The 27,549-nt window shown below is 40.8% G+C and overlaps 1 protein-coding gene across 31 annotated transcripts in view; it reads left to right on the top strand.

Annotated features, from left to right (window-relative positions):
* Nucleotides 1-27,549, top strand: part of PTK2 (protein tyrosine kinase 2) — a gene marked incomplete at its 3' end in the record, with an annotated part of 202,889 nt that overhangs the window by 88,114 nt on the left and 87,226 nt on the right. For 30 of the 31 annotated variants that reach the window (XM_083621903.1, XM_083621918.1, XM_083621889.1 and 27 more), the window contains 3 exons: nucleotides 6,756-6,982; nucleotides 11,051-11,217; nucleotides 18,008-18,095. In XM_083621903.1, coding sequence (XP_083478029.1) covers nucleotides 6,788-6,982; nucleotides 11,051-11,217; nucleotides 18,008-18,095 — 450 coding nt within the window. In that variant the 5' untranslated portion in view covers nucleotides 6,756-6,787. Of the gene's footprint in view, nucleotides 1-6,755; nucleotides 6,983-11,050; nucleotides 11,222-18,007; nucleotides 18,096-27,549 lie in introns of those variants that run through there. The other variant, XM_083621913.1, reaches the window with a different exon arrangement.

The following is a 27,549-nucleotide window of genomic DNA, read 5'->3' as shown; positions in this document are numbered from 1 at the left end:
GTGCCAACTCTTTGGGGAGCAGCTAGAATAGCTCTGTAGATGATATGAGATGATGGGAGAAACTAGGTTAACCTCAGTAAAAAAGAATTGTCCATGCTTGGCCTGTGAGATTCCTCTGCAGTTGGAGGTATGCTGAATGATTGTCAATTTGAGGAGTTATGTGTTAGCTATCTGTGAAATCATTAGTACATGTTTATACATGGATCTAGTCAGCGGGTGGCGCTGTGGTCTAAACCACTGGGTGGCTTGACCTTGCTGATTGGAAGGTCGGTGGTTTGAATCTGCGAGATGGGGTGAGCTCCTGTTGCTTTGTCCTAGTTTTCTGCCAACCTAGCAGTTCGAAAGCACACCAGTGCAAGTAGATAATGACCCGGAAGCTGTACACCGGCTCCCTCGGCCAATAAAGCGAGATGAGTGCCGCAACCTCAGAGTCGGTCATGACTGGACCTAATGGTCAGGGGTCCCTTTACCTTTATAAAAGAAAGATTAATAATATTTGAAGGATGTTTGGTGGGGATGGAATTTCCATGCGGCAGCTAGAAAAAGTTAGAAGAGCCATGACTGAAGTTCTAATATAAATAAATAAAAATAACTTAAAGGTAAAGGACCCCTGACAGTTAAGTCCAGTTGCGAACAACTCGGGGGTTGTGGCGCTCATCTCGTTTTACTGGCTGAAGGAGCCGACGTTTGTCTGCAGACAGTTTTTCTGGGCCAATGACTAAGCCACTTTTGGTGCAACGGAACACCGAAACCAGAGCAGCGCATGGAAACGCCATTTACCTTCCCACCGGAGCGGTACCTATTTATCTACTTGCACTTTGATGTGCTTTCGAACTGCTAGGTTGGCAGGAGCTGGACAGCGCAACGGGAGCTCACCCCATCGCGGGGATTCGAACCACCAACCTTCCAATCGGCAAACCCTAGGCTCAGTGGTTTAGACCACAACGCCACCCACAATGCCACCCACCCACTTAATATCAGTTAATTGCCCAGAAGGTTGATTCTGGTTTTGAAATGAAAGAACCAAGTGCGGGGGAGGGAATCCTAACCCAATTTTTCATATCAGATACAAGCACAGGATCAATATCTTTGTTTTTCTGCTGGATATTTCAGTCTCAAAACTCTAACCATTTCTAAGAAATAGTATTATATTTTACTTGCATGCTCACCTAACATGAATAGATAATTTATTTATTATATTTTTATTTGAAAATTAGTGTTTCCCACATTATCTTGATCTAGTAAGGGGAGTTTGAAGGTAGGCTATCAGAGGAATCTCCCCTAAACTCACACAACTGAATTTTGATATTTTTGCTGTGCTAGCATACTGTGTTGCATTACCCTGGCTAGTATCAACAGCAAGAGACAGTCCCAGTTTTAAGGTTTAGATCAGACACCTGAGATGGTACTGTGAGATGGTACTGTAAATCGCTTGGAGGTTTTGGTGATTAAGCAGTATATAAATTCTGTTAAGTAAGAATACTGACTTCAGTACTGGGAGGAAGTGGTACATAATGGCATGAGGTGGGTGTAGTCGTTAATGCCCTGGGCAAGCAGGTGAGTGGCAAGTTGTTTTCCTGGTACAATATGTTTCTTTAGTGATTTCTTATATGACTTCTATTAAAATTATATATACCAGGGTATTTGGTGACTGCATTCTCCAGGAGAGACTGTCCTTGAAGTTGCTAAAATACCTATGTGGCTTCACTACACTTTAAGAAGGATATTGACAAGCTGGAACATGTGCGGAGAAGAACGACCAAGATGATAAAGGGTCTGGAAACCAAGCATTTATGAGGAACGGTTGAGGGAGCTGGGAAAAGAGGAGACTGAGTGTAGATATGATAGCCATCTTCAAATATCTAGAGGGCTGTCTCATGGAAGATGGAGCAAACTTGTTTTCTCCTGCTTCAGAGGGTGGGACCCAAACCAACGGATTCAAATTACAAGAAAGGAGATTCCGGCTAAACACCAGGAAGAATTTTCTGACAGCAAGAACTGTTCAACAGTGGACCATACTCCCTTGGAATGTGGTGGACTCTTCTTCCTCGGAGGTTTTTAAGCAGAAGTTGGATGGTCCTCTGTCAAGGATCCTTCACTGAGATTCCTGCTTTACAGGGGGTTGGACTAGGTGAACCTTGGGATCCCTTCCAGCTCTACAATTCTATTATTCTATGTTTTTTTTTTGGACTGCTGTTGTTTAGTCGTTTAGTCATGTCCGACTTTTCATGACCCCCTGGACCAGAGCACGCTAGGCACTCCTGTCTTCCACTGCCTCCTGCAGTTTGGTCAAACTCATGCTGGTAGCTTCGAGAACATGGACTAGCATCTCCTTTTGACATAAGACAGGCACCCACTATTTGTAGCTTCCAGAAACAATTAAGATGTTTTTGTTTTGAGAGGCTTTCCCAACCGGCTGGGGAGGAAATTGTTTTTATTTTGTATTATATGCCTTGAGTGTTTATATTTGTATTTTTTTAAAAACCATCTTTGGTTAGTTTTTTTAACTGTTTTGAAGCCTATTTTTAGGTATTTTATTTCATTATTGCCTTGAAATTTATATGAAAGGTGATTAATAAATTAACAAAACCACAATAAAATTAGGGATATGGTATTTCTAACCCCCTCCCCCATCCCTTCCTGCTTGTGTTATCTGAAAATATGGCATAATAAATATTGGCAATATTTAATTTCACAACTGTGAAGATGGGGCAAATTGCTTCCTTGTACTGCATATACCTCATGTTGTAACACACTGTTTCTTCAGTCTTGGGTCCCCAGGTGTGGCCTCCAATTTGCATAATCCCCAGCCTGCTTAGACAATGGTCAGGGAAGATGGACATTGAAGTCCAACAATATTTGGGGACCCACGGTTGAAGAACACTTCGGTAATGTGCATGTGTAGCATCCTGTTTGCTTCTACTTGGAGCAGCTAGACTTCATTTGTAGTAGTAGAAACATGGTGTGCTTGTGTTCACTCTTTCTTAGAAGTAGTTATTTCCCAAATGTGTTGTAGCACACTTGTATACCTTATTGCAGGGAAAAGACAGGATGAGCTATATGCAAATCACAGGACTGCTTAGTTTGTTATGGCCCAAAACTAGATGGCTCAAAGTTTTTGCAGTGCTGTCTCTTACCTCCTGTCCTGGTGGCTTAGCAAGAAAATTTTGCTTTAACAATGCATTGCATTTTAGCAAGCACTTTCGCCAAATGTGACTCATGGAAAGGGCACAGGCAGAAGAAGGCAAAGGTTGTATTTATTCGGATGAGCATATCCTGTCTTAATTATGCTTGAAGTGGCACCACTGAGAACATTTAGAGTTGATATGAATTAGCCCTTAGTAATGATCATTGCCTTCCACTTCTGAAGTCACTTTGGGGTTTACAGCTGCTGTTCCAACATTTCCTGGAAGGCTGTAAAATGTGATACTAGTGTAATATAGCCCTGCATGGGCTATTAATCTAGTGTATTACATTGGATGTAGCTTTTAGGCAAAGAGTTCTGCAAGCATACTTAGACCTTCACTGCAGTAAAGGTGACTGTGGAAAGACTACTTTAGAAATATGCTGATGCTAGAAAGTTAGAGCTAGTTTTTCAAACAGGATTTTGACTAAGGGAGCAGGAAATAAAGCAAATAAGTGATGAAAAACTATTCACTTTTGTATACCTAGTTTTTGAACAGCAGTGTTTACAGGATCTTGGTGCTCTAAAGTTCTACAAACTAGATTGCATTTGATTACAGTCATACCTCGGGTTAAATATGCTTCAGGTTGAGTGTTTTCAGGTTATGCTCCATGGTGACCTGGAAGTAACGGAATGCGTTACTTCCGGGTTTCGCCGCTCGCGCATGCGCAGATGCTCAAAATGTGCATTGCACAGAAGCGGCGAATCACGATCCACAGACGCGGGTTGCGTTCTACTCTGGATGCAAATGGGGCTCCGGAACGGATCCCATTCGCATCCAGAGGTACCACTTTTACCCCTGCTCTAACAAATGGCCTTAAAAGCCCAAAAACTGATTATGATGTGCCAATTTTCCATTGCAGGGGTGGGACACAAAGAAGAATAAACTTCCTACTAGAAAGGGGCAGAGCTGCTTTACTATTTTGTGCTGTTTATTCCTGTGCTCTGTAGCTCCTATTTCTCAAACAGTTGGATGCGCAAAGAAAACTTATGTAGAATCATAGAATGGTAGAATTGGAAGTGATCTCGAAGGTCATCAACTCCCTGCAATCCTGGAATCCTGACCACAGCTGTCTCTGGGTGGGCTCGAACCACCAACCTTCTGGTTAACAGCCAGACACACTTTGTTTTTTTTTTGTTTTTTTTAATAATATTTATTAAAATTTCAGAGGAAATACAAAAATATAAAAAAAGAAAAAAAAGAAGAAAAAAAGATACAAAATACAGAAAAATAAAAATAAAAATAATTAAAAACAAATCAGTCATTCCATATCCTATCTTTCATCTGCCTATTTCCCTGACTTCCTCACACCTCCCTTTTTTTGTATCCTGATTCAGTCATTGTTTCAGCAAATCCTTTCTATATTTTATCTTATAACCAATTAATTAACTCTATACATCCTATCTATCTTTCACCATATTCTGATGTTCAATTTACCTTACTTTATTTAACCTTATCTTACCATAAAATACCTTAACCTTATCTTAGCATAAAATACCGTAAAATACCTTAAAACTTAAAAACTTAATACTTATTTATCCTTATATCATTTCTGCTAAAGCCAGACAATTTCATTCCAACATTCTCCCTAATATTCATTAATTTTACACTAATTCCCAAAATAAAAATTTTTCTTTATAGACTCTTCCAGTTTTCATCCAACGTCCCTTCTTCCTGGTCTCGGGTTGTGTCAGTCCTTATTATCCAATTCCATCTAGTCCATCAACCTGGTAGTCTGATATCCAAGGCTCTTAAGTCTCTTCCATGCCCCTTCTGTAGATCTTTTTCTTCTTGTTTATGCTTGCACTTTTCCTTGTCTTTTGTTGGTCTCTTTCTTAGTTTCTTTCCTTTCTCCTTAGGGAGTAGGTCTCCGGGGAATTTCCATCCATACTCATGTCCTTCTCCCCACGTCAAACCAGCCCATTCCCCACAGTCCCACTCCCCACAGTCATCAATATAATCCAAAAGATCTTTAACAGCATATTTCAAAATCTCTCCAAAGTTGAGATCCTCCTCAGCTCCAGATTCCTTCAGGCCTAATTCAAGTTCATTCTTCCAAAACAGCGGCTTATACTCCTGCAGGGCCTCGGGTCTCACCATTTGTGTTGCTTGAGGTAGCACCGTAGCTTCCTCCATTATTATCTGCCCTTGCATTTGCCCAGTCGAACCAGTTTCCTGGATTGGTCCCTGTATAATTTCTATGTCAATATTCCCTATTTGTCCACATTCACTAGTTGCAACAGTCATCAAATCCAACTTCTCATTCATCAAATCCACCTTCTCATGCAACTGCTCCAGCAAAGCACTTGTCTTGCAAAAAGCAAGCACCAGGACTTCTTCCAAACACATTTTTATTCAAGGTCACAGTCTGGTCCCACGGTGTTAATCTCGCAGCTGTGAAATCCCCAAGTAAACTGCAGCAACAATTTGACAAGCTCCCTCTAGAGGATACAATTTCTATTTGTGTCCATCTTTTTAAATCATGTCCAACAAAAGAAAGTTATTTTCAGTTTTCAAATATTTTGTTTCTTTAGAATGCAACAGGCAGCAGTGGAATCAATTTGTTTCTCTTTTTTCTTGCTATCTGTCAAAATGTTCCATTCACAGTCAATGAACGTCTCCGATAATTTCTGTCTCTGGCACCCCGTTCCCAGGTTTGAGACGGTGGAAACTTATTTTCCTTTACTCCCTCTCCAGCAGGCTTGAACAGTTTAATTTCCCCCCCCCTTTTCTCCTGCTTCCAAGGGGGTTTTAATGGTTATAAATGAAGGAAATTTCGACTTTTGTAAAGCGACTTTCCAGGCTATTAGCTTACAAGATTTTTGCTTCAGTCTATTTACAGAAAGTGGAAGGCGGACTTCCTGTTTTGAACCTTCCTGCTTCGGTGCCAAATTAAAATATTTCTTGATCCAGTTTTCCGTTTCTACTCACGGGTACTTGTTTAGAATCCAATTGTCGACAGGAAAAAGTCAGCGCTCTCCGGCAATGGCAATGCGGCTTCCCTCCGTGAAAATAGCAGTCAGTTCGCAGCACCGCGCCGATCACCCTCCTTCGCTCCGGAACCCCAAAATGGGGTTCCCCGCGAATAGGGGAGGCGCTCCTGGTGCTCTGCCGAACCCCACGTTCCCAGGCTTCTTCCACCTGGGATTTCTAGCGGGTCCCCACCTTTGCCGCGGCGGGTAGACCCAGTTTCCACGGAGACAGTTCCTCCGGTCGGAGGAACTCCGCCATTTCGCCGATGGCGTTAACCCGGAAGTCCAACAGCCAGACACACTTTGTGGGGCCAGTTTCATTTTGGAGGCAATAGGAAGATGATTTTTTTATGCTAGTGTGATCTATAAATACAAGTGATCCAAAAAATTTACTGTACAGGGTGATAAATGTTTTTGAATGGGAATTTCCCCCTCTGTACATTTGAATAGATTATTTTTAATGGTTTGTGTCTTTTGGAGGTGCTTTTCCTTAGGAAAACGAACACCAATTATTCCAAGGTATTGACTAACTGTAGAATTTGTTTACGTATCACTTATAATGTCTGAAATGTTACTTTTTTCCTTCCTCCCATTTCAGAATATGACAGATACCTAGCATCTAGCAAAACCATGGCAGCAGCTTACCTAGACCCAAACTTGAATCACACGCCAAGCTCAAGCACAAAGACGCACCTCAGTTCTGGGATGGAGCGTTCTCCTGGGGCAATGGAACGAGTCCTAAAGGTTTTCCATTATTTTGAAAGTAACAGTGAGCCAACAACATGGGCCAGTATTATACGTCATGGGGATGCTACAGATGTTTGGGTAAGCTGATTTAACATTTTGAAGTTCTTTAGAGATGGTTTTTTGAAGGTCATTCTCAGAATGTGAAGCGAATAACTTGAGGCTGAGGGACACAGATGTTGAAGTGTTTACTTGAAGGTCTTTATTCAGCACATGCTGTGAGTCATTCCAGGCAAAGCTTTGATTTCTAGAATTTTTCTTGAGGAATATGTCTACTCAGAAGCAAATCCTGTTGAATTCAATGTGGGTTAGTGCCAGGTAGATGGGGTTAGGTTTGTAGCTTTAGCTGACCTATTTAATGCCTTTGCTCAATTTTTTTTTATCCCCATGAACCACATTACAGCTATTCATATTTATTTGCACCTGCAATCTTTTTGTTTTAAGCTACTGACGTGATTAAATAATATTTTAAAAGAATATTTTTCTTGGTTAAACAGGCTAACCAAGACTTTATGGTATGCCATGGTGTGCTAATTTTGGTATGGTATGCCAATTTTTATTTTAGTTGTTTGCAGACAAATACATTATTTTCCACAAAAACTAAAGTATTGCTCTTGGGCTAACTTAAAAGAAAATAAGATGGAACAGAAAAGACTTCAAACACAGGTAGTAGCATTTTACATTTCAAATGACCTTTTGTCTCAGAATTTTAAATATTCCATTGGTTCACTTGAAAGAGAGCACACATTCTGGTTTCATGCTGCAATAGGAAGGGATTTACATAGTTCAGATGTAATGCTTTTTTCGTCTTGAAGGAATTCACTTAGAAAATGCTGTGTGTTTGCAATATGAGCTTGAAAGATACATTTTTCAACCTTGCTTTTAAATCTGAGACTTAGAGCTCCAAGAGAACCTAAGCAAATGAGGCACTTACTTAATTTTGATTTCTGAAATTACTGTGGCCCATCCTGTGAGCTTGTTTTAGATACTTGAAGCTCTTTTACAGGTAATCAGCTCATAATTATTGCCATAACAGGCAAGGCATCCCAGGGGAGTACTAAAGCTTCTGTTTCTTACACTACTAGGTATTTTGCTTGCATCACACAAAGATTATGCCTACTTCTCATTGAGGTGTTCAAACTGTGTCTGGGCTGCACCACTTCAGACTACTAATATGACAGAATGTTCCTACATCCCACTTCAGATTGCTGTACCACTCCCTTTAGCCCCAGTCAGCATGGTTGGAAATGTTCAGCAGCATCTGGATAGTCATAAGTCAGCTATCCTGGCCTGGAGCAAACTGTAGTTTGGCCTAGCAATATGTTTGAAAAGGAGACAGTGGCTTGTTTGCCCCAAACTAACCCTGAGTTGCAGTGGCGTAGCGTGGGTTGTCAGCACCCGGGGCAAGGCAAGTAATTTGCGCCCCCTAACCCGTGGATTTGCGCCCCCTAACCCGTGGATTTGCCCTAACCCCAGATGTTGCGCCCGGTGCGGCCGGCCCCCCCTGCACCCCCCACGCTACGCCACTGCTGAGTTGTAAGGCAAGAACAAAACCAAGGTTTATTTGAAGAGAAGCAAACCACAGTCCTGGACATCCAGACATAATGCTAAGCCAAACCATCGCATATCTCCCAGCAGCATGGCAGTAGCAGGAGAGGGGGAGGAGCAAAGGACCTGCAATTTTAGCCCCATGCGTTATGATGCAATATTGCTAATTTTTCTTTAAGCCATAATTGAGTTTAACTGTGCTTTAAGGTGCCATGCAAACCAAGCCACCAAGTAGTGGGCCTATGTTTAATAAGGCAATAATGGGTGGCAGGATTGCCCTAAAGCTTTAAAAATATATATATGAAAGGGGGTATTTTTCTGAATTAAGCAAAATTAGCAACCAAATCCCCCATTTAGACCTGACTTTAGCACTCCTTTTGATTGGAAGTGGTAATGATCATGGAATTCAATATAGAAGATCACTAGCAATGCTACTGACTGCGGCATGCCCTTTCTGTGCCCACAAAGAAGGAATGGTACTGAAAAAAATTGGGACATAGCATTACCAGAACATGTAACCCAACATAGGCAAGTCATTGAGGGTAAAATGAAATGAGACAGCTTTGATGATACTTGGTTCCCCTTCATTATTTATATCAATAAATCTCATAAGGTCACCTGCGTGCCAAACAGCAGTGGAAGGCTACCTTCGGAAATGAGAATGATGACAGTAGAACTCTTCTAATGCTCCTGTGTTTTAGTCACCAGATAAATTGTTCTCTTCATTTTGTTTGTTTGGTTTGGTTTTATATATATACTGTACATTTTGTGGTATTAAGTGGAATTTTCTAAGGTACCGCCACAAGCATTCCAAAAAAGTTTTTAAAAAGAATGAGAAAAAGAATGGGGAAGTGGCTTTGGGAATTGATGTAACCTACTGTTGACACATGTTCTTCAGGTGATAGCTACCATATAGCAGTCTCACTCTCAGACAGACTCACAGACTCTCAGACTGCTGACGGATATGAATTGTTCTTTCTGCTCTCTCTATTTTGAGCTAACTGCTGGTTAATAGCTATGCAATTGTTTACATGATCACTTGAAATACAGTAAATGAAACAGGTGCCCTAGGAGGCTTCTTAATCTTTTAGGCTATGATCCAGTGATCATATCAGTTATTTCACCCAGGATGTAATTTTAACCCCCAGTTGGGTTTATCTTAAAAATTATAGCTTGAAAGATTACTTTGTTTCCTTCATTAGTTGTTTGTAAACCTGGCCAGTGTGAGTGGTTTTTGTTTTTATTATTTTTAAATTGACTTGTTCATTAATAATCCACGCTAGTTTTGCCCACCCTCCCTCCTTTTTTTAATTAAAAAAATGGTTGTCCATTTGCAATTCTTAAGTTACATCTGCTTTTCTTTCTTTTTTCATTGTTAACAAAACTGTCCTACTTGGCGAGGTTTCTGAAAAGAAGTCTGTATGTTATGTGGACATTTTTTGTGCCAAGTTCAGAAAGCACAGAAAAAAATGAATGAATTGCATTCCATGGCTGCTTCTATTCATACATCGATTGGGGGAGGGAGACTTGGAAGTGTGCCCATAGTGGGACTGTCAGGCTCACACTTAGCTATGCATAAATAGATCTTTAGGGTTCAATGTCTGAAATTTGTGCTGACCCACATAGCTCTAGTTATGGACAACTGTGTGTTGCAGTATTAGGAAAACTTGCACTTAAACAACACTATCTGGCAGCAAGCAGGTGAATAACTTCTTCTGTGTTTACCATATTGTGCTCAAGGTTTTCAGGCTAGAAGAAATGCTGTGTGGAATTGATAGACCTACAAATATAAGCACTGCAGTTCAGGTTCTTAGTTCAGTGGCACACTAGTCTCGCTGGTTGTCTCCTGAGTGTAGAGCTAGACTGTGATGGGAATTAGATAAACAAAGATTTCACCACCGTCTTAATGTATCCAGTGAAAGGCAAACAGAAGGCATGGTTCTGTTCAGTATGAAAATCTGAAGCAGCCGTTACTGTTCAGTAGTGACCATTCTTTCACCGTGGTGATTCATGTTGCCTCTCAAGAACTTTTAAAATGTATTATTTATTCACATTTACAGCACTTACATGCTTTATAACATTAATTTTTCTGGGCTGCTTACCACACATGCATGCATGCACACACACACAATTCAAATACAGGATAAAAGCAAAAGCAACGCAGATATAACAAGAAAACAGTACTGACTGCAACTTAAGGTTAAAACACAGGTATAAAAGCTGGGAGAGAAACATATTACACCTCTAGCTAATATTTCATTACCCATAAACAATTTTATTAAGGAATAACTCGTAATAAACACAAATGTTTGCTATGCTATTATTTGATCTTATGTAGAAAATGTGAATTCTTAAAATTTATGCTCAGGAAACTATTTTCCTTACATTTATATCCCATTTTCTTCTGTCCTGAAACCCAAGGCAGCATGGAAGTGGTTCATAGGTGATCACCCATCCAGGCACTGTCTGGACACAGGCCTGCTTCTGTTCAGCAAGGTGGTGTCCTCATGTGCCTTCTGACCATATCATGCTCATTCAAGAAAGCCGTATATGAATTTTAAGAAAAAACAAACAAATTATTGCATTCTTTCTCTTTTTTAGGGCATAATCCAGAAGATAGTAGATAGTCACAAAGTAAAAAATGTAGCCTGTTACGGTTTACGGCTCAGTCACCTGCAGTCAGAGGAAGTTCACTGGCTTCATCCAGACATGGGAGTGTCCAACGTGAGGGAGAAATTTGAACTATCCCACGCGCCGGAGGAATGGAAGTAAGGCAAACACCTAGAAGCGTTCCTACTCGTTAAATGCATGATACTTTGAAAACTATGTTGTGTACTGCTCCATAGTTCCATAGAGGTGGAAGACAGCAGTTAAATTAACAAGCAGATATGTTTTTGTTTAGGAAATGAGAAGGTAAACGATGCAGTGAAATCAGATATTTTGGTGGAAACCCATTCCAGTTGTGGGGGGCAGGGGGGAGGCCTGCTAGGTACAGGAAGCAAAATAAAAAATAATACAAACATGAAAAATGTAAACACAGGAAGAGTAGAACAGTGGCTGGCTGGCTTAAATGAAGCCTGTCCCAGATGGCTTATCTCCTGCCCTAGCAGTCTGAGGTGGGGAAGGATGGAATTGCTTCTTTGCTGTGTATTGATCCTGCTGACTAGGCAAGGAGGAGAGGCTATAAATGACAGTTCAGGAGCTGGATGTTGGGGAAAACAGTTACCAAGTATGGAAAAAAAGAGTGTTGAGAGGCCCTAGAGACAGACATGTAGGGTCTACTTCAGGCATAGGCAAACTCGACCCTCCAGATGTTTGGGGACTATAGTGGTACATACGCTTCAGGTTACATACGCTTCAGATTACAGACTCTGATAACCCAGAAATAGTACCTTGGGTTAAGAACTTTGCTTCAGGATGAGAACAGAAATTGTGCTCCGGCAGCGTGGCAGCAGCAGGAGGCCCCATTAGCTAAAGTGGTGCGTCAGATTAAGAACAGTTTCAGATTAAGAACGGACCTTCGGAACGAATTAAGTACTTAACCTGAGGTACCACTGTATAACTCCCATCATCCCTGACCACTGGTCCTGTTAGCTAGGGATGATGGGAGTTGTAGTCCCAAAACATCTGGAGGACTGAGTTTGCCTATGCCTGGTCTAATTGGTATAAGGAGAGCTAATTGGTATAAGGAGAGAGCTAGAGGCACTCCCTTAGAAGCACCATAGCTCAGCTTGGAAAAGGCAGGGGGAAGAGGATAGTGGGTATGAAACAGGAAAGACAACTGCCAATATTACGTCTCCCAGTGCTTGAGAGATAGTGGTGGGAGCACAGTTTGGAGATAGTCTGCTGCAAGTTCCTTAGTGTTAGTTGTGGCAAGCTGTGCCCTGCAGGTCCTTGAAGCATATAAGTAGTTTAAATATATTTAAAAGATTATTTCTTTGTGGGGAGGGGCGGATGCTGAAAATTCCCTGCAAGCACAGTGTTGCTAGACTGGTTCAGAGTAGTACACTCTATGGCTGCAGAACCCTGGTTTTGCTTGTCCCTGTAAACACTGGCTATAGACTGAGAATGAAAGATCTTTTGACTATCTCTGACACTGTGGCTCCAAGTAGACCAACAGGGCAAGTTGCGAAACATTTATGAATGTTCTGGAACTGCATCCACACATTTAGTGTGGAACGTTTGGCAATTAAGACTTCTGTAACCTCATTTCCTGCTTTCTCTGGGACTTCTTGGCAGGTTGACAGGCATGAGACATTTGTGGAAATTATCATTCCTGTTAGAAGCACTGCTGAGTTACTGTGGGTCCTTGAGCAAGATGGCTCTCTAAATTATTGTGGCGGAGTTGCAGGGAACTCTTTTGTGTGTTCTCCCTACTTGTGTCAGGCAGAGCCTACTCTGCTCCAGCTTCTCTAGGTCCTCATTAAAAAGGTAAAGGGACCCCTGACCATTAGGTCCAGTCGTGACCGACTCTGGGGTTGCAGCGCTCATCTCGCTTTATTGGCCGAGGGAGCCGGCGTACAGCTTCCGGGTCATGTGGCCAGCATGACTAAGCCACTTCTGGCGAACCAGAGCAGCGCACGGAAACGCCGTTTACCTTCCCGCCAGAGCGGTACCTATTTATCTACTTGCACTTTGACGTGCTTTCGAATTGCTAGGTGGGCAGGAGCTGGGACCGAGCAACGGGAGCTCACCCCATCGCGGGGATTCGAACCGCCGACCTTCTGATCGGCAAGTCCTAGGCTCTGTGGTTTAACCCACAGTGCCACCCACATCCCACCTAGGTCCTCATTAAGTTACAGCAAATATGGCAGTACTGGTTTTTTCTAGGCTCTGTAACGGACCTCGTTTGGTGTCTGGCCCTTCTGATGATACTCACGTCACTGCTAGTTTGCAAAAGTAGTGACTCTTCTCATGTAATGAGTGACTCACCCATTAAGACTTCTTGCTACAAGCAAGGAGCTGCCATGCACTAGAAAAATGCCTTCTGATTTTTACTGTGTGATTTGGCTCTCTCTGGCTTTGCATTCAGTTTGACAGCCTATAAACATTTTTTTCTTGTGATGCTGAGTGCATTGCAACAAATAAAGTGCAACATGGGTATGAACTATCTTGGGACAGACTTGCTTGTCTTAACCCTTCACATTAAATTAAAAGGTTTTTAAAATTTTGAGTGAATAAAATGTAGCATTTATTTTTCCACATTAACATTTCTATTTCAGTGTTCTGTAGTGAGCATGTGATTCTTTTTTCACCAAGTAAATTATCATAAAATCATACAAAATTATACCTTTGACATTTTTTAAAAGTATACTTATATTCAGTGTGACTGTAATTTATGCTGGAAAAATTAGTTCTGAAACGTAAAAGTGCCAGTTTCATTTATAGTATTCACGGGTACTCTCATGTCTTAATGCATTGCAGAACAAAGATAATAACCTTTAAAAGCAAAGTTAGATAATTGTTCTGATGTTTAGGTGATCAGGTCATATAAAATCCCTCATGAAAGCATCATGAGTTGGTATAAATTATTCATCATCTTTCCAGAGTGTAATTTCATGCTTTATCAAAGATGTGCAGCCTGCCTTGCTCTCTTAATCTGTGGAGGTTTGTTGGGAATAATGAAACCACTGCTGTCATATTTTTTTAATACATGAAACACAGCATTTAGTATCGGATGACAGTGCTTGTAAAAATATTTAGATTAGTGGGGTAGAAGAAGAATTCTGGAAGAGGGCTTGAATCTAATAGCTTTCTACTGTGTAATAATATATAAATGAGGATTCTCCTTAAATAGCTTTAACTTTAAAAAAAAATGTAAAAAGGAGGCTTCTGTCAGTGCAAATGAGACGATGTGACAACTTAATTTTGGTATTCATATTTGTGACACCTTTTCCAGAGCTTTTCTATAGTAAAAGAGCCAGAGATGGAAGAATCAAGCGGTGGTTAACAGAGAACTAGATCTGCACGAGACCAGTGAAATGTGCAAGTCACTCTTGCAGCTGCTTTCTGTTCATGCTCTTCATTCATGGCTGCTCCTGTATTTAGCACTTAGACAACTTGCTGCCGAGAGCATCTGTGTTCTGCTCTACTGCTGGTGCTGACAACATGTAAACCCCACAATTGGGGCTTCTGATTCTTGGGACTCACTCAGTGTCCTCATTTTGAGAAGTGCGGTAATGGAATATGAATAAATATGGGTGTGTGTGTTTTTTAAAGAAAGTGTAGGATAAAAATCAAATTAGTAATAATGATGATGATGATGATGATGATTAATAATAATAATAATAATAATAATAATAATAATATTTTGGTCTAAGAGACTGTTTTCTGAATTCTGTCCCAGGGACTTCTGGGGCTTCTCTAAAGTTTATCAGGAATTTTTCAATGAGAAAGATCAGTAATACCAGAAACCTTGTCTGCCATTGTTATCAGTGAGTAGCTGCAAGGGAGTTTTGTATGACTTCTGTGCTGCATTCAGCATCTACAAGAGACATTGGCCAAAAAACCTGGTGAACACCCTGCATGGATTGGAGAGTTCTAGGATACAGTGACCTTGACAATGTGCAGGGCATCCTTGGCAGACAAGTCAATATAGAAAGGGTTCCCTGAAGATACAGAGTTTGCAAACCATTGGTCTAGAACAGGGGTCAGCAAACTTTTTCAGCAGGGGGCCGATCCACTGTCCCTCAGACCTTGTGGGGGGCCGGACTATTTTTGACAAAAAAAAATTGAACGAATTCCTATGCCCCACAAAGAACCCAGAGATGCATTTTAAATAAAAGGACACATTCTACTCATGTAAAAACATGCTGATTCCCGGACGGTCAGTGGGCCGGATTTAGAAGGCGATTGGGCCGGATCCGGCCCCCGGGCCTTAGTTTGCCTACCCATGGTCTAGAAGCTCAGTCAGCCATCCTGTCAAAACGAATACGTTTTTTGCTTTCTGGGAAGTTGCCTGAAAAACCCATTCAGCTCATCTTGACAGAACAGCTGACAGACAATTGACATGAACAACATTAAGCAAAGTACAGTGGTACCTCGGGTTAAGTACTTAATTCGTTCTGGAGGTCCGTACTTAACCTGAAACTGTTCTTAACCTGAAGCACCACTTTAGCTAATGGGGCCTCCTGCTGCTGCCATGCTGGCGGAGCACGATTTCTGTTCTCATCCTGAAGCAAAGTTCTTAACCTGAAGCACTATTTCTGGGTTAGCGGAGTCTGTAACCTGAAGTGTATGTAACCTGAAGTGTATGTAACCCGAGGTACCACTGTATGGTTCTGTAGAATGAGGATGATGAGGACCAAAAGTAGCTCATTGCCAGGAGTCTGTCTTAGGTTGCTCTTATACATCCTGCTGCAAGAAGTCTCAGAGCAGCATTAGAGGACTGCTCCCCTTGAGTGTGGCACCTCTTTTTAACTTCAGTGGACCATTGCAGACGTGGATCATGTCTCAGTTGCACTTCTCACAGCCTGAAACTGCACTACCAGCATGGCATAAAATGAAATGAAAACATAATGCAAATTGCTGTCTCCATGCTTAGGTGCTGAACAGCAGCATATGATAGCATTTTTCTTCCAAAAAAAAGGTTGAAACTATTATTTTTAGTGGAATGGTTCCTTTTTAAAAAAAAATGTTGCCAAATAAGCACAAAGGATGCTAGTGAAATTGGTGTTATTGCTCCCTGACTGTCATTGTGGTAACATTTTCTTATTTAGCAAAACTTTATTATGCTGAAGATTTGTTTGCATGGTGTATTAGGCAAGTCTCATCAACCTTTTCATTTTGAAAGGTATAAAGGCTGATGTTTGAAATCTTATAATAATTTTCATCTCCAGTTTTTAAATCACTGGAACTTACTTTGCATTATCTAGGGGCAGAGAAGTTAGAATTTTAAAGTCTAAACCAGTTGCAGTGGTAAAATAGTGTTTACTTCTAAAACTGCAGAACAGTTTTCGTTTTAAAACTGCAGAAGAATCTGCTTGTTGTAAAATGCTTTCTAGAAATAGCTGGTGACATTTTTAAAAAGAAAAAGAAGCTGCAAACAACTTGCAAGAGATCTCGATTTAGGTAGCCTGTGTAGAAGCCCAGGATTTAAAAGCTGTTGCTTAAGCTGATGATTATCTTCAGGTATAATTGATTGTTTTAATATGGTGATAACGATGCTTTCATAGGCTGTGACTTGGAAGTTAGATTCATGTTGACACAGCGTGGAGAATGGGATGATAATCACAGTGACAAACACATTCAGAATTGAAAGGTGGTGATTTCTTTGCGAGATCAGATAGGAAGAGGTTTACTGTGACATATTTTTTTTTGCTTGTGAGGAGGACAAAGTGACTTGTTGGCACTTCCGTTTCCTTATAATTTGTGCCATTAAAATATAGATACAGGAAGAAGCTGACAGTATTTTTTTGCAGAGAATGAAACAGGATGGATGCACAATAATTTTATACCAATTAACTCATATTTGGATCAAATTTAATGCTATTGTAGGGAAGATATAATAGTTCTAAAGGAGGATAGCACTTGTAAAGCATATTAGATGTGGGCCAATGTCTAAAAGGGAGACTCTTGAGAGTCCCGTGGACTGCAAGAAGATCAAACCTATCAATTCTGAAGGAAATCAGCCCAGAGTGCTCACTGGAAGGACAGATCCTGAAGCTGAGGCTCCAATACTTTGGCCACCTCATGAGAAGAGAAGCCCCTGATGTTGGGAAAGATGGAGGGCAGAAGGAGAAGGGGACGACAGAGGACGAGATGGTTGGACAGTGTTCTCGAAGCTACCAGCATGAGTTTGACCAAACTGCGGGAGGCAGTGGAAGACAGCAGTGCCTGGTGTGCTCTGGTCCATGAGGTCACGAAGAGTCGGACATGACTAAATGACTAAACAACAACAACAACAATATCTAAAAGAGCTGCATATTTTGGACAGAGATAATGCCAGTTTTTCACAGCAGCTGCTGGCGTTCCTGGAGAGAAGAGTTCCATTTTATATTGAGAAGCTTGTTTGGATCTTGTCCATAGCCTTCTACACAGATGATGAACCAGTTATGTTATGATGGTGAATTACTGAAGGCCAGTAATACAGTTTGTGTGTCAGTGTTAATAAGAAATTAGAATTGTATGAATGGCGATTGCTGTAAAGTTCAGTGGTTTCAACAGCACCTTGCATAAGCATATCATTTCATGCAATTTTAAAATTCCCACCCATCTCTCTTTAAAAATCAAGCATTGTTTCCCTGTTGCTTTTTGATGTGCATATGAATTCTCACATATTTGGCTCTCATTGCAAGTCTTAATTTCATCTGTCTTGATTTTACCTCCAGGATATGTAGAATATATGCCTGCTGGTAGGGAGTGTTTTGTTTTGATTTCATGTAAGCTGCTCTGAGAGCCTTTTTGGATGAAGAGTGGGGTACAAATGCTCTAAATAAATAAAATCTAAATAAATATTATACAGAACGGTTAGAGATTTTTTTAAAAAATTATGTGATGATGACTCATAACTTACAAAACACAAGGCATATAATTTTTCTGCATTTTCTATCCTTGTAGATATGAACTTCGAATCCGATACTTACCGAAAGGATTTCTGAACCAGTTTACTGAAGATAAGCCAACGTTAAATTTTTTCTATCAGCAGGTAAACACATACAGCTTTGTTTAAACTTGCTTTTGGAGTTGTGAAAGTCTGCTTTGTTTATATAAGTAGCGTGTTGATGCAGGCACAGAAAAATTGTAGTGGTATATGTTATTTGAAAGCACACATCAGAATTGGAGGGAAAGGGTGAGTCTCTTTTGTCAGTTTAAAGTGACAGTTAGTGTCTCCCCAGTCAAGAAAACCAGTTTAAGGCACCAGTTTTCATAGTATGAGTGGAGTTTGAAAATTTTGCACATAGCAGTGATTAGGTTTCCCCTCTGCGCACTGACCCCAGTTTATGCATATGCTGCATTGGGATTGATTCAGAAATACTTTTGTCTAAGACACACTTGCAGTGTGGTATAAGTACCCTGGGATATTTCACTCTGGTTAAATTCTGCCTTTCCATAAATAATGCCCAGGGCTGTAGTAAGAAGACATGTTTTGCAAGAGTTTTTCAGATCCTGGGTCTGACCAGTGCCTGGACGAAGTTTTGCTGTGGAAGAAAGGTGGCATATAATGAAAATGCATGATTAATATGTGTGCAGATATTTCAGAACCTAACTTTCCCCAATAAATTCCAGCTGTTATACACAAATTCCAGCTGTTCTGTATCTTTCTATACATCGGATCTTATAGAGATTCACACAAATCTGTGTAATAGATGTGGGACTTCCTCCCCTAAATAAATAATAATAATAATAATTTATTATTTATGCCCAGCCCATCTGGCTGTGTTTCCCCAGATTAAAAACGGATTAAAAAACATAGGGATATCTCATAAAGCTTTAAAGAAAATGGGTTCCCTTCTTTCTTGCTATAAACTTCTTTTCAAAATCCAATTAACTTAAACCAGCTAACCATCTTCAGACCCTCATCTACTTGGAACTCTTCTAATAATTTTCTCTGTGACCAGGAAAACTGTGTGTATTCTTCAGTTCCATGCAAGCACAGCTATAGTTCAATGGAAATACAGCAAAAAGCACAGGGCTTGGTTGCTGTGGGCAGAATTCATTCATCATCCTTAAAAATCTTGGCTTTTAGTCACTACAGCTGTGAAGATAAGCTTGAAAAGTGAGTGGGCAAAGTCTGGTGGAATCTCGGAAAGTAGAAAGGGGCTGACTAAGAATTTCTTAGTTCTTTAGCTAGCGAAGACAGCAGAGTTTCATTGTGCAATGTAGTCTCCCTTTTCTTCACAATGACTGACAGATTTACTGTAAAATCTTAAGTGGGAATCAGTTATGCAAAATAAGTAGAGCTGTGCAAATTTGCTTAAATTGCATATACAATATAAGAGCTGCAGAATGCATTGTCGGTACAGGATTTGTTGTACTCCTTTGACAGAGATTTCTTTAGAATTATCTAAATTCATGTTAGTAACCTAATTAGAAAGTTACAGCCAGGGATTTATATGTAGCAGAGTAGTGGTAGAACATATGCTCTGGCTCTGGCAGTGGCGGCCTGGACTCTGGTTCAAGTTTTGGCTCAACAGCTTTTTTTGTCCAGATTTTTACCCCTTGAAATATAGCAACCCTATATTAATGCTACATACTGGTGTAAAGAATTTAAGTTCATCGAACAGAAGTTATCTTTTTTCCCCGTGATAAGGGTGACAAATAATAACAGCAATTGTGAGGTGGTGGAAGGCTTAATCCAGCAATTTGTTTCCAGTGCACAGTGTTGCGTAATTCGTACTGGAGTATTATGATGATAAGATGGGTGTAAAATTGCTTTGGGGAGCTCTAGTTTGGATGCATATAGAGCTTGTGCTTGCCAAGGCGGTGATGTGATAGTGTCACAGATCTGTGGTCCGTTCACTGTTCGGTAGAATTGCTCCCAGGCTACTCTCAAGCATTATTGAGTGTGCTAGTATTTGCCATGCTCACTGTGCTCTTGCCAGTCGGTTTGTTTTCCTTCTGCCAGCAAATCACTGAATTTTTTCTCTAAGCACTGCCTGATTAGTGCCTTGCCTCATGAATTACTTGAATCGTTTTTTGAATACAGAAATGCCAGCACAAGTTGATTTTCAGGAGGACTGGAGGAAGCTTTTGGGACTTGTTTTTCATAGTCAGAGATCCATTTCATTTCTATACTGTTTTATATTTTAAAGAAAAAATATCAAACAATAATGAAGAAAGTCAAATAAAGTATACTTTCAAAGTAACATAATTAGCAGGAATCTAAAACATTATCTTAAGGATTTCAAAATAAAACATTACAAAGGTGGTCAACTGCAGAATGCACATTTAACACAGCAAAATTAACAAATATTTTATCTTAAACATTCCAAAAGAAAACATTGCTAAAGTCAACTATAAAATGCACATTTAAAACTGCATTATTAGCAAGAAAATAAAATATTTGAGTAAAATGTTATCATAAGCATAGAACGTATCTGTTGATGTGGCTGCCAATCTTGCCAGTGGTGGTTCATGGAGGATGGCAGCTGTGGAAGCTTTGGCTCAATATCCTGGGTCTGAGCTAAGACACAGTCAAGATGGTCTCTGGCCTCCTCTTCAGCCTCAGCTTTTGCAGCTGGAGTCAATCAGGGGCCCACCCTCCCAGGCCAGGTGGAATCTCCCAGGACTTAGAGCCACAATCTTTATAGGCCCTCAACTCTTTCATGATGCCAGGAGTGGTCATAGGAAGAGCACTGTGGTCATTAGATTGACAGTGCAGGTTAGGTAATCTATTTAGACATTAGCTTCTTAAATTGCTTAGGGGATTTTGTTTGGGGGTGTTGCTGTTATTGGTATTATTATTATTTGTATCTTATGATTTATGTGGAAATTGTTCGATTTGACTGTGTACTTTTTGATGCTTTATTTATTGTCTATGATTACTTTTGTTACGTTTGGAACTATTCAATTGCCCCTCCCCCATGTTGTAAGCCACCCTGAGCTTGGTTTTAACTATAGAAAGGCAGTATACAAATTATATTATGTATGTATGCATGTATGTAAATTAATTTTTAACGAATAGGTCATAGTAGGCTACCAAGGGTTTGCAGTACTGCTCTGGGGCCCATTACTGCATGTTAAATCTCTGCCAGACATTCCTGTAGATTTATTTCTTTATCTCATACAATTTATATACCACTTGATTATAAAAAGGCAAAAACCTCCAAGCAGTAGATGTGATGATGTAAACTCTCCTTGCCGCCACCACAGAATAGACCTCAAAGTGGCCTATAGTCTGACATAGCTCAAGTTTTCCTCAGTTTGTGTTCTGCTTTTGTATTTCCTGCTGCTTCCAAGCTCTCTTAATATAACAGGAAGCAGCTGAGGCTCTAGTCAATGGAAGATACATGTAGGAGTGGTCATCTCTCTCTTGGGACATTATTCTATTCCAGAGACCAACTAGTACAATGACAGACAGTTAGCTAGGTCAAAAGGAAACTCTCTTAAGAGCAGTCAGGAAAAATGATGCAGACCCATCCGTCTCTGGTGGTAGATAATCCTTACTGTTCTCTGAGCCATGCAAATCTATGAAGTCTTGTAAACCTATATCTTACCAGGTGGTGATCTTTCCATATGGCAAGATACATTTACAAAACATTCCAGCTTCCTCCTCCCGGTAAAATTAAAATTAGTAAGATAGTACGCCTGATTACTTAAAGTGATCATTTGCACTAAAAGACTAGCATTGCTTCCAATATTATAAAGGTTCCCAAGTGTATAGTTTGATTTTGCCAACAAAATCGGAAGTGGGAGCATATACAAAGACAGCTGGGGGATCTGTCCACCATGACAGAAGGGGTAATTTTAAAGTCATTCTGCCTTGCACAATGCCCTGTTGGCAAGCAGTTCCCTTCCCCCAGTCACTAATGTCCTTATTATTACCATAGAAATAAGGGAGCCTGTGTAATTAGTGCAGGATGTCAAAGATCAACTTGCATTAATGTAGCAACTGTGACCTTTTTGATAAGGCAGAGCAGCAGCTGAGGGCAGATGGCAGCTGAGCGTTACCCTAATGCAAAGCTTTGCTTTTAAAAGCTGTAAAGAAAGAAAAAAACACCAGTGTGTATTTTCTTTGGAGCATGGAAGTCTTGTTTAATGATTTGTCCGTTGTAAAGCTGGCCAAAAGGGAAGGGAGGAGTTATATAAATGAAGCAGAGCAGTAACCACTTTTTGCCATTCAGCATTGTAGAAGCCATGATGATTCCACAGGATAAGAAACTTACAACAAATGGGATGTAGAGGGTTTCATCCTCCGACAGCCTACTTTACTTCTTTAACAGATGCGGAGAAGGGACAGAGTGCTCTATCAGTCTTTGCTTGCCTGCATTCAATTCCTTATCTACTTATGGCTACCAGGCAAGTTCTGAAACACAAGGCTGCTTTAAATAATGGCTTATTTAGAGGTCACATTCTGTGCGTGGGTTCAACAGCGGCTTGAAATCCATGCTTTATATACCTAAGTCAGTCGTCTTCATTGCTGACAGTGCTTGTAAGGAAACCTTGAAAATATACTAGATTGAATAATGCTTTGTTGTGGGCTGGTAGATGAGGGTAGAGGAAACTCTGTTCCTTCCCTACTAAGCCTCTGGATTTTCATTGGGCACAGAAAATGACATTCACTTGGACCAGCTTTACATGTCTTTGTTTCTACAGTAACATTCTGGGGACTGTTTTAAATGCTACACTCACCATGGAGATTAGCATCCCCATGGTGAGTTGAACTACCAACCTGCACACGCACACCTGCTCTCTCCATCTGTCTCATGATGTTATGAACAACTTTGTACATGTGCGTTCAGAAAGGAGACGTCTGAAGAAAACATAATATTTAACTCTGCACTGTTAGCACCCCTATGCCCAGGTGGAGGAGATGAAAAACAACCTCAGATTAATGTCTTGCCACCTTATCCTGAGACTCATCTTGGTGCCTTTGGATTGCTTGCTGTTTAATTAATGCATGATTGGCTTCATACTGTGAAAGCTGGACATTAGGAACCTGTTTCAGATCCTTTCCTATCCCTGAAGCCACACCAATAAACCTGCTACCTCCCCTTGCACTCAGGGCTCCTCAGTTTCACCCTCTCCTGTTTATGTGCACCTCCTAATTAAGGCATGTTAGGTTGACTGTAACCTCATCCATGCCTTGCCCTGACTTATGCTTTGGGGGGGGGTGTTGTATCTTTTTGCTGCACAAAGATGAAAACCTTGATTATTCCGTGTATTGTCTAATAGCAATCTTCTCATCTGAATTAAATCCCCAGGCTATGGGGAATGTTTCTTCCTGAGATTTTGTTGCTGTAAGGGCTGGGGGTTGGGAGGGGGAGAGATCTGGCTAAATGAGGCACATGCCTTCTAAAACATAGCAGCTGCTGCATAAGGCAATACAGTCAGTAATAAATTTATTCTTAACTCATGCACCAGAGTAAGCCTACACTGTTTGGAATGTCCAAATGTATGAGCTCTTCATTCCTCTCATCTTGACAGTGTATCGCGCCAGTCTGATGTGCCAGGGAGCTTGACTGCTGGCGGGTGTTACAATTGTTCCTTAATAAATGTTTTGAAGTCTGGGAAGTGACTAGTCAGCAAGTTATTCAAGAAGTGCGCACAACCAGTGTTCTGTCTCAACAAAAATAAGGATCCTACTGAGAGAGCAGACTTGCTGTATTTTTGCTTTTTGTTTCCCAATAAGCTTTTAGCCTGTGAAAGGGTTGCTGCTATTGGGGCTCCTGGCTTAAGCTCAACTCTGTGTTGACTCATAATAAGTCCCACTGAGTTAAATGGAGCTTTCCCTGTGTGTGCTGCATTTCAACCTTGAATCACTTTCTCTGGTTCATCACCCCTTCCCCTGGTGCGAAAAACATGTATGAGCTAAAAGAGAAACTCTCAAATGGTTGATCTCAACCTGCTTTTAATTCTGATTACAGTGGTACCTCGCAAGACGAATGCCTCGCAAGACGAAAAACGCGCAAGACGAAAGAGTTTTCCGTTTTTTGAGTTGTTCCGCAAGACGAATTTCCCTATGGGCTTGCTTCGCAAGACGAAACGTCTTGCAAGTTCTTGCGAGTTTGTTTCCTTTTTCTTAAAGCCGCTAAGCAGTTAATAGCCGCTAAGCCGTTAATAGCCGCTAAGCCGCTAATAGCTGCTAAGCCGCTAAGCCGCTAATAGCCGTGCTTCGCAAGACGAAAAAAATGCAAGGCGAGACTCTCGGAACGGTCTTGCGAGGCACCACTGTAATTCCCGTTGGAGTAAAATTCCAAACTGGTGTGGGATTCTTCTCACTGAGTCTGGGACTACATCTTTGGCAACAAACATGGGTTTCCTAATCTCATCTTTTCCTCCTGCTGTGCAAAAGTGGAGGAGGGATGGATTTGCAAGGGAGAGAGTGAGTGGTGAGGTGTGTGAGAGTGTAGGGAAAGAGCTGTCTGCTGCACAGTCTGAGATTCACCCTCCCTAAGAATTCTTTTCTGCCAGCCGGTGTTATACTTGAACAAGTTCCGGAAAAGAATTCAAAGAGGACCTGGAGAAGAAAGCATGCAGGTGCAGAACGGATTAAGCACCTTTGGTCCACTTGACTCTTCTCCCTTCCAAATGCCCTCAGCTATTTTAAATGTCAACAATAAACAGGGATTTGGAAATTCTGTTTGAGCTTTTGAACTGGCAGTTCTTGTCGTTTACTGCTCTGAGGCAGTGTCTGCAAACTTGCAGTCTCACCAGTTTCTGTAGCTGCCTTTTGCCATAATGTCTGCATGGTGAAATAAAGATTTTGGGGAGCAGTCACCAACTCTCTCAGAATCTAGCCCCTAGATTCACAGATTATGATGTGCAATATTTTGAAACTGAGAACCAACCAAGAGTCCTTAGGAACTGTTTTCCAATATGAAGGTTCAGATTCCAAAGCTGTAAAGTGAGCCATAGTTAATGTATTTGCTCAGGCACCTCCAATGACAAAAGATGCTGTCCATGCTGGCTATGGCTGATGAGAATTGTAGTCCAGCAACTTCTGAAGGTCACCAAGGTGAGGAAGGCTTCCCTGGAGTCTTCTGTGCACAGCAACTTTTGCACTATATGAACATATTTAACTAATAAATCAGTGGTTTCCAGATGTCTGAGACCCAAGCTATTTCTTTGTATTTATTTGTGCAGTCTTCCCTCTTAAAAGTATGAATTGTTCACCTTCTTAGGAACCTCACCCAGTGTTTCTTCATGAATCAGTGTTCAGGTCATGCTTCCTCCAAGTGCAGGCAATTAGCTGCATTTTTGCACCAGGAGTGATGCTGTCACCACCTGATACTATCATGCTGCACAATTGCTAGCTCAAATCAGACAGAGACTGACTTGAAGAAGTTAAGGCCAAAGCAGTAAATCATGCAGAGATGCAGCAAATAGCTTCCTCTGTGAGTGTAACATTCCAGATTCTCAGAATCTTTTAAATAATTTAATTACTTCTCATGCCTATCTAGCAGTTCTCTCGCCACATCCTATTGTTCCCTAGCACAGAGTTCGGGAATTGCTACTTTAGCATCTCTGGCAGATTGAAGTTTCGGCTTACCCATATTTCCTGGACTTCATGAATGTTCTATATTTAACCTTAGTCAATGGAAGAAAGTTTAGCACACAGCAATAGTCTTTGGGGCACAGAGTACTCTTATCTTCTGAGCAGCAAACTGCTGCTGTGGTTGCAGCAGGGTGATTAGTGAACACCACAATTACGAACAGTATTCCTGAAGAAGGAATTGCATTGGCTGCCAGCTAACTCCCAGGTTAGGTTCAGAGTGCCGGTATTTGTGTACAAAGCCCTATATAGCTTGGGACCAGATTGTTTCACCACCAAAATACCCAACTGATCACTGTGCTCTGCAGGAGAGGGCACCCTATGGATACCATGCTATCAGGAGGTCCCTTTTGCACATTGTCAGAATTGGACCTTTAGTGTGGCATCTCCTACACTTTGGCACTCCTTCCCACTTAATATCAAACAGGTGCCTTTTCTATGAGTTTCTTGGCACCTGTCAAAGACCTTCTTATAAAAAAAGTTTGCAGATTTTTATCGCAGTTGATATCTTTCCTGGATCTGAACTGATTACTTGCCCAAGACATTTGGACGCTTGGGTAGAACAGAGAAAACCAGTGGGATGTGGTTATCTCCAGATGCTAACACTTGAGGAACAGCAAGGAAGGATGTACTTGAGGTGTTGTCACTCTGTAATCAAAGAAGGCATAGACTCCAGTAAGCTAGAAATCGAAAAAGGGACTGACTCCATTACAGGGGTTGTGCTCTCCTCTCCTCCCCTCCCCCCCCCCCGCCATTGAAAAGCTCAAGGAGATCTTGAGATGAAGAATTAAATCAATGAAGCACCCACAGGAGGAAATGTTTTGGTAATAAGGTTCAATTAGCTTCAAAGTCAAAAATTGTGGTCACGGCAGTACAGTGAAGGAGCAGCAAGGCAACCATTATAACAAACCTAGTTTGGTAGCCATAGGCGAGAAAGGATTCCATCATGTTCATGAGGGAGCAGGATGGCAGAAGAAAGATTGAGCACTCTGTTTCTCTCTCCTGCACCCAATCCAGAAATGTGCAGAGGACTGTTGCAGGAAGGATGAAGCTCCACTCTCTCCAGTTTGTTGGCAGGCTAATAATTTTGTTGTTGCAGGCTAGTAACTTTTGTGGACTTGCTTTCAAAGCTGCACTATAGTTAAAAACAGCATGAAGATCAAACTTCTTTAGATGAAACAAAAAAAAAAATCACTGCCTCACCTTCTAAAGGAAGTGCTTCTGGAAAAATTGAAATACTCACATTGAACTTTTCACTTGGAAAGAATATAATAATAATAAATTTATTTATTTATTTAAACCCCGTGAAGCAAATAAAATCACTAATGCTGTAAAAGCACAAACATTAGCTGCGCCGGTAATCTTATCAGTTATGATTGTTTGGTTTATTTGATTCTTCTGTTCATTTGTTAAAAATAATAAAAGATACTAAATCTATTTTATTCCATTGGTATGGGTTATGGATTTCTGTTTGTTTATTTGGTAGGTTTGAACCCTACTTTGTGAAGAAGAAGAAAACTTCACAAAGTAGGTTACAGTTTCAAAAATTACGGCATTACCAATATGCAAAATATAAAAATGGATGCCCTAAATTAATCTGTCAAGTATATCTAGCAAAACAACATTAAAGTCCAATAGGTGTCCATAGGGCCCTTTATATATGTTACCTGCTAAAGGCAACTGAAAATTGCTACGGTAATTTCTTGTTTGTGATACCTTCTCTAGAAAGTCTTAATTTCTGGGTACTGTACTGCTGCTGTGCATTGTTGCCCCAGTTCTTGATTCTGAAGAAACAAGAGTTTATTCCCCGAAGAGATGGAAATCTTTAGGACCAAAAATAGAGCACAGTATAATAGGAAATGGTTTCAATATGCTTGGCTGAAACCAGCATGTGCTCATTCACCCACCAGTGTTTGCTTTCTGCTTAAGAAATTATTGTGTGTAT

This window comes from Podarcis filfolensis (assembly GCF_964270895.1).
Source record: "Podarcis filfolensis genome assembly, chromosome: 7".
NCBI lineage: Eukaryota > Metazoa > Chordata > Lepidosauria > Squamata > Lacertidae > Podarcis > Podarcis filfolensis.
Note: the sequence above shows the minus strand (reverse complement) of the source record. Positions and strands in the feature narration are given on the sequence as shown.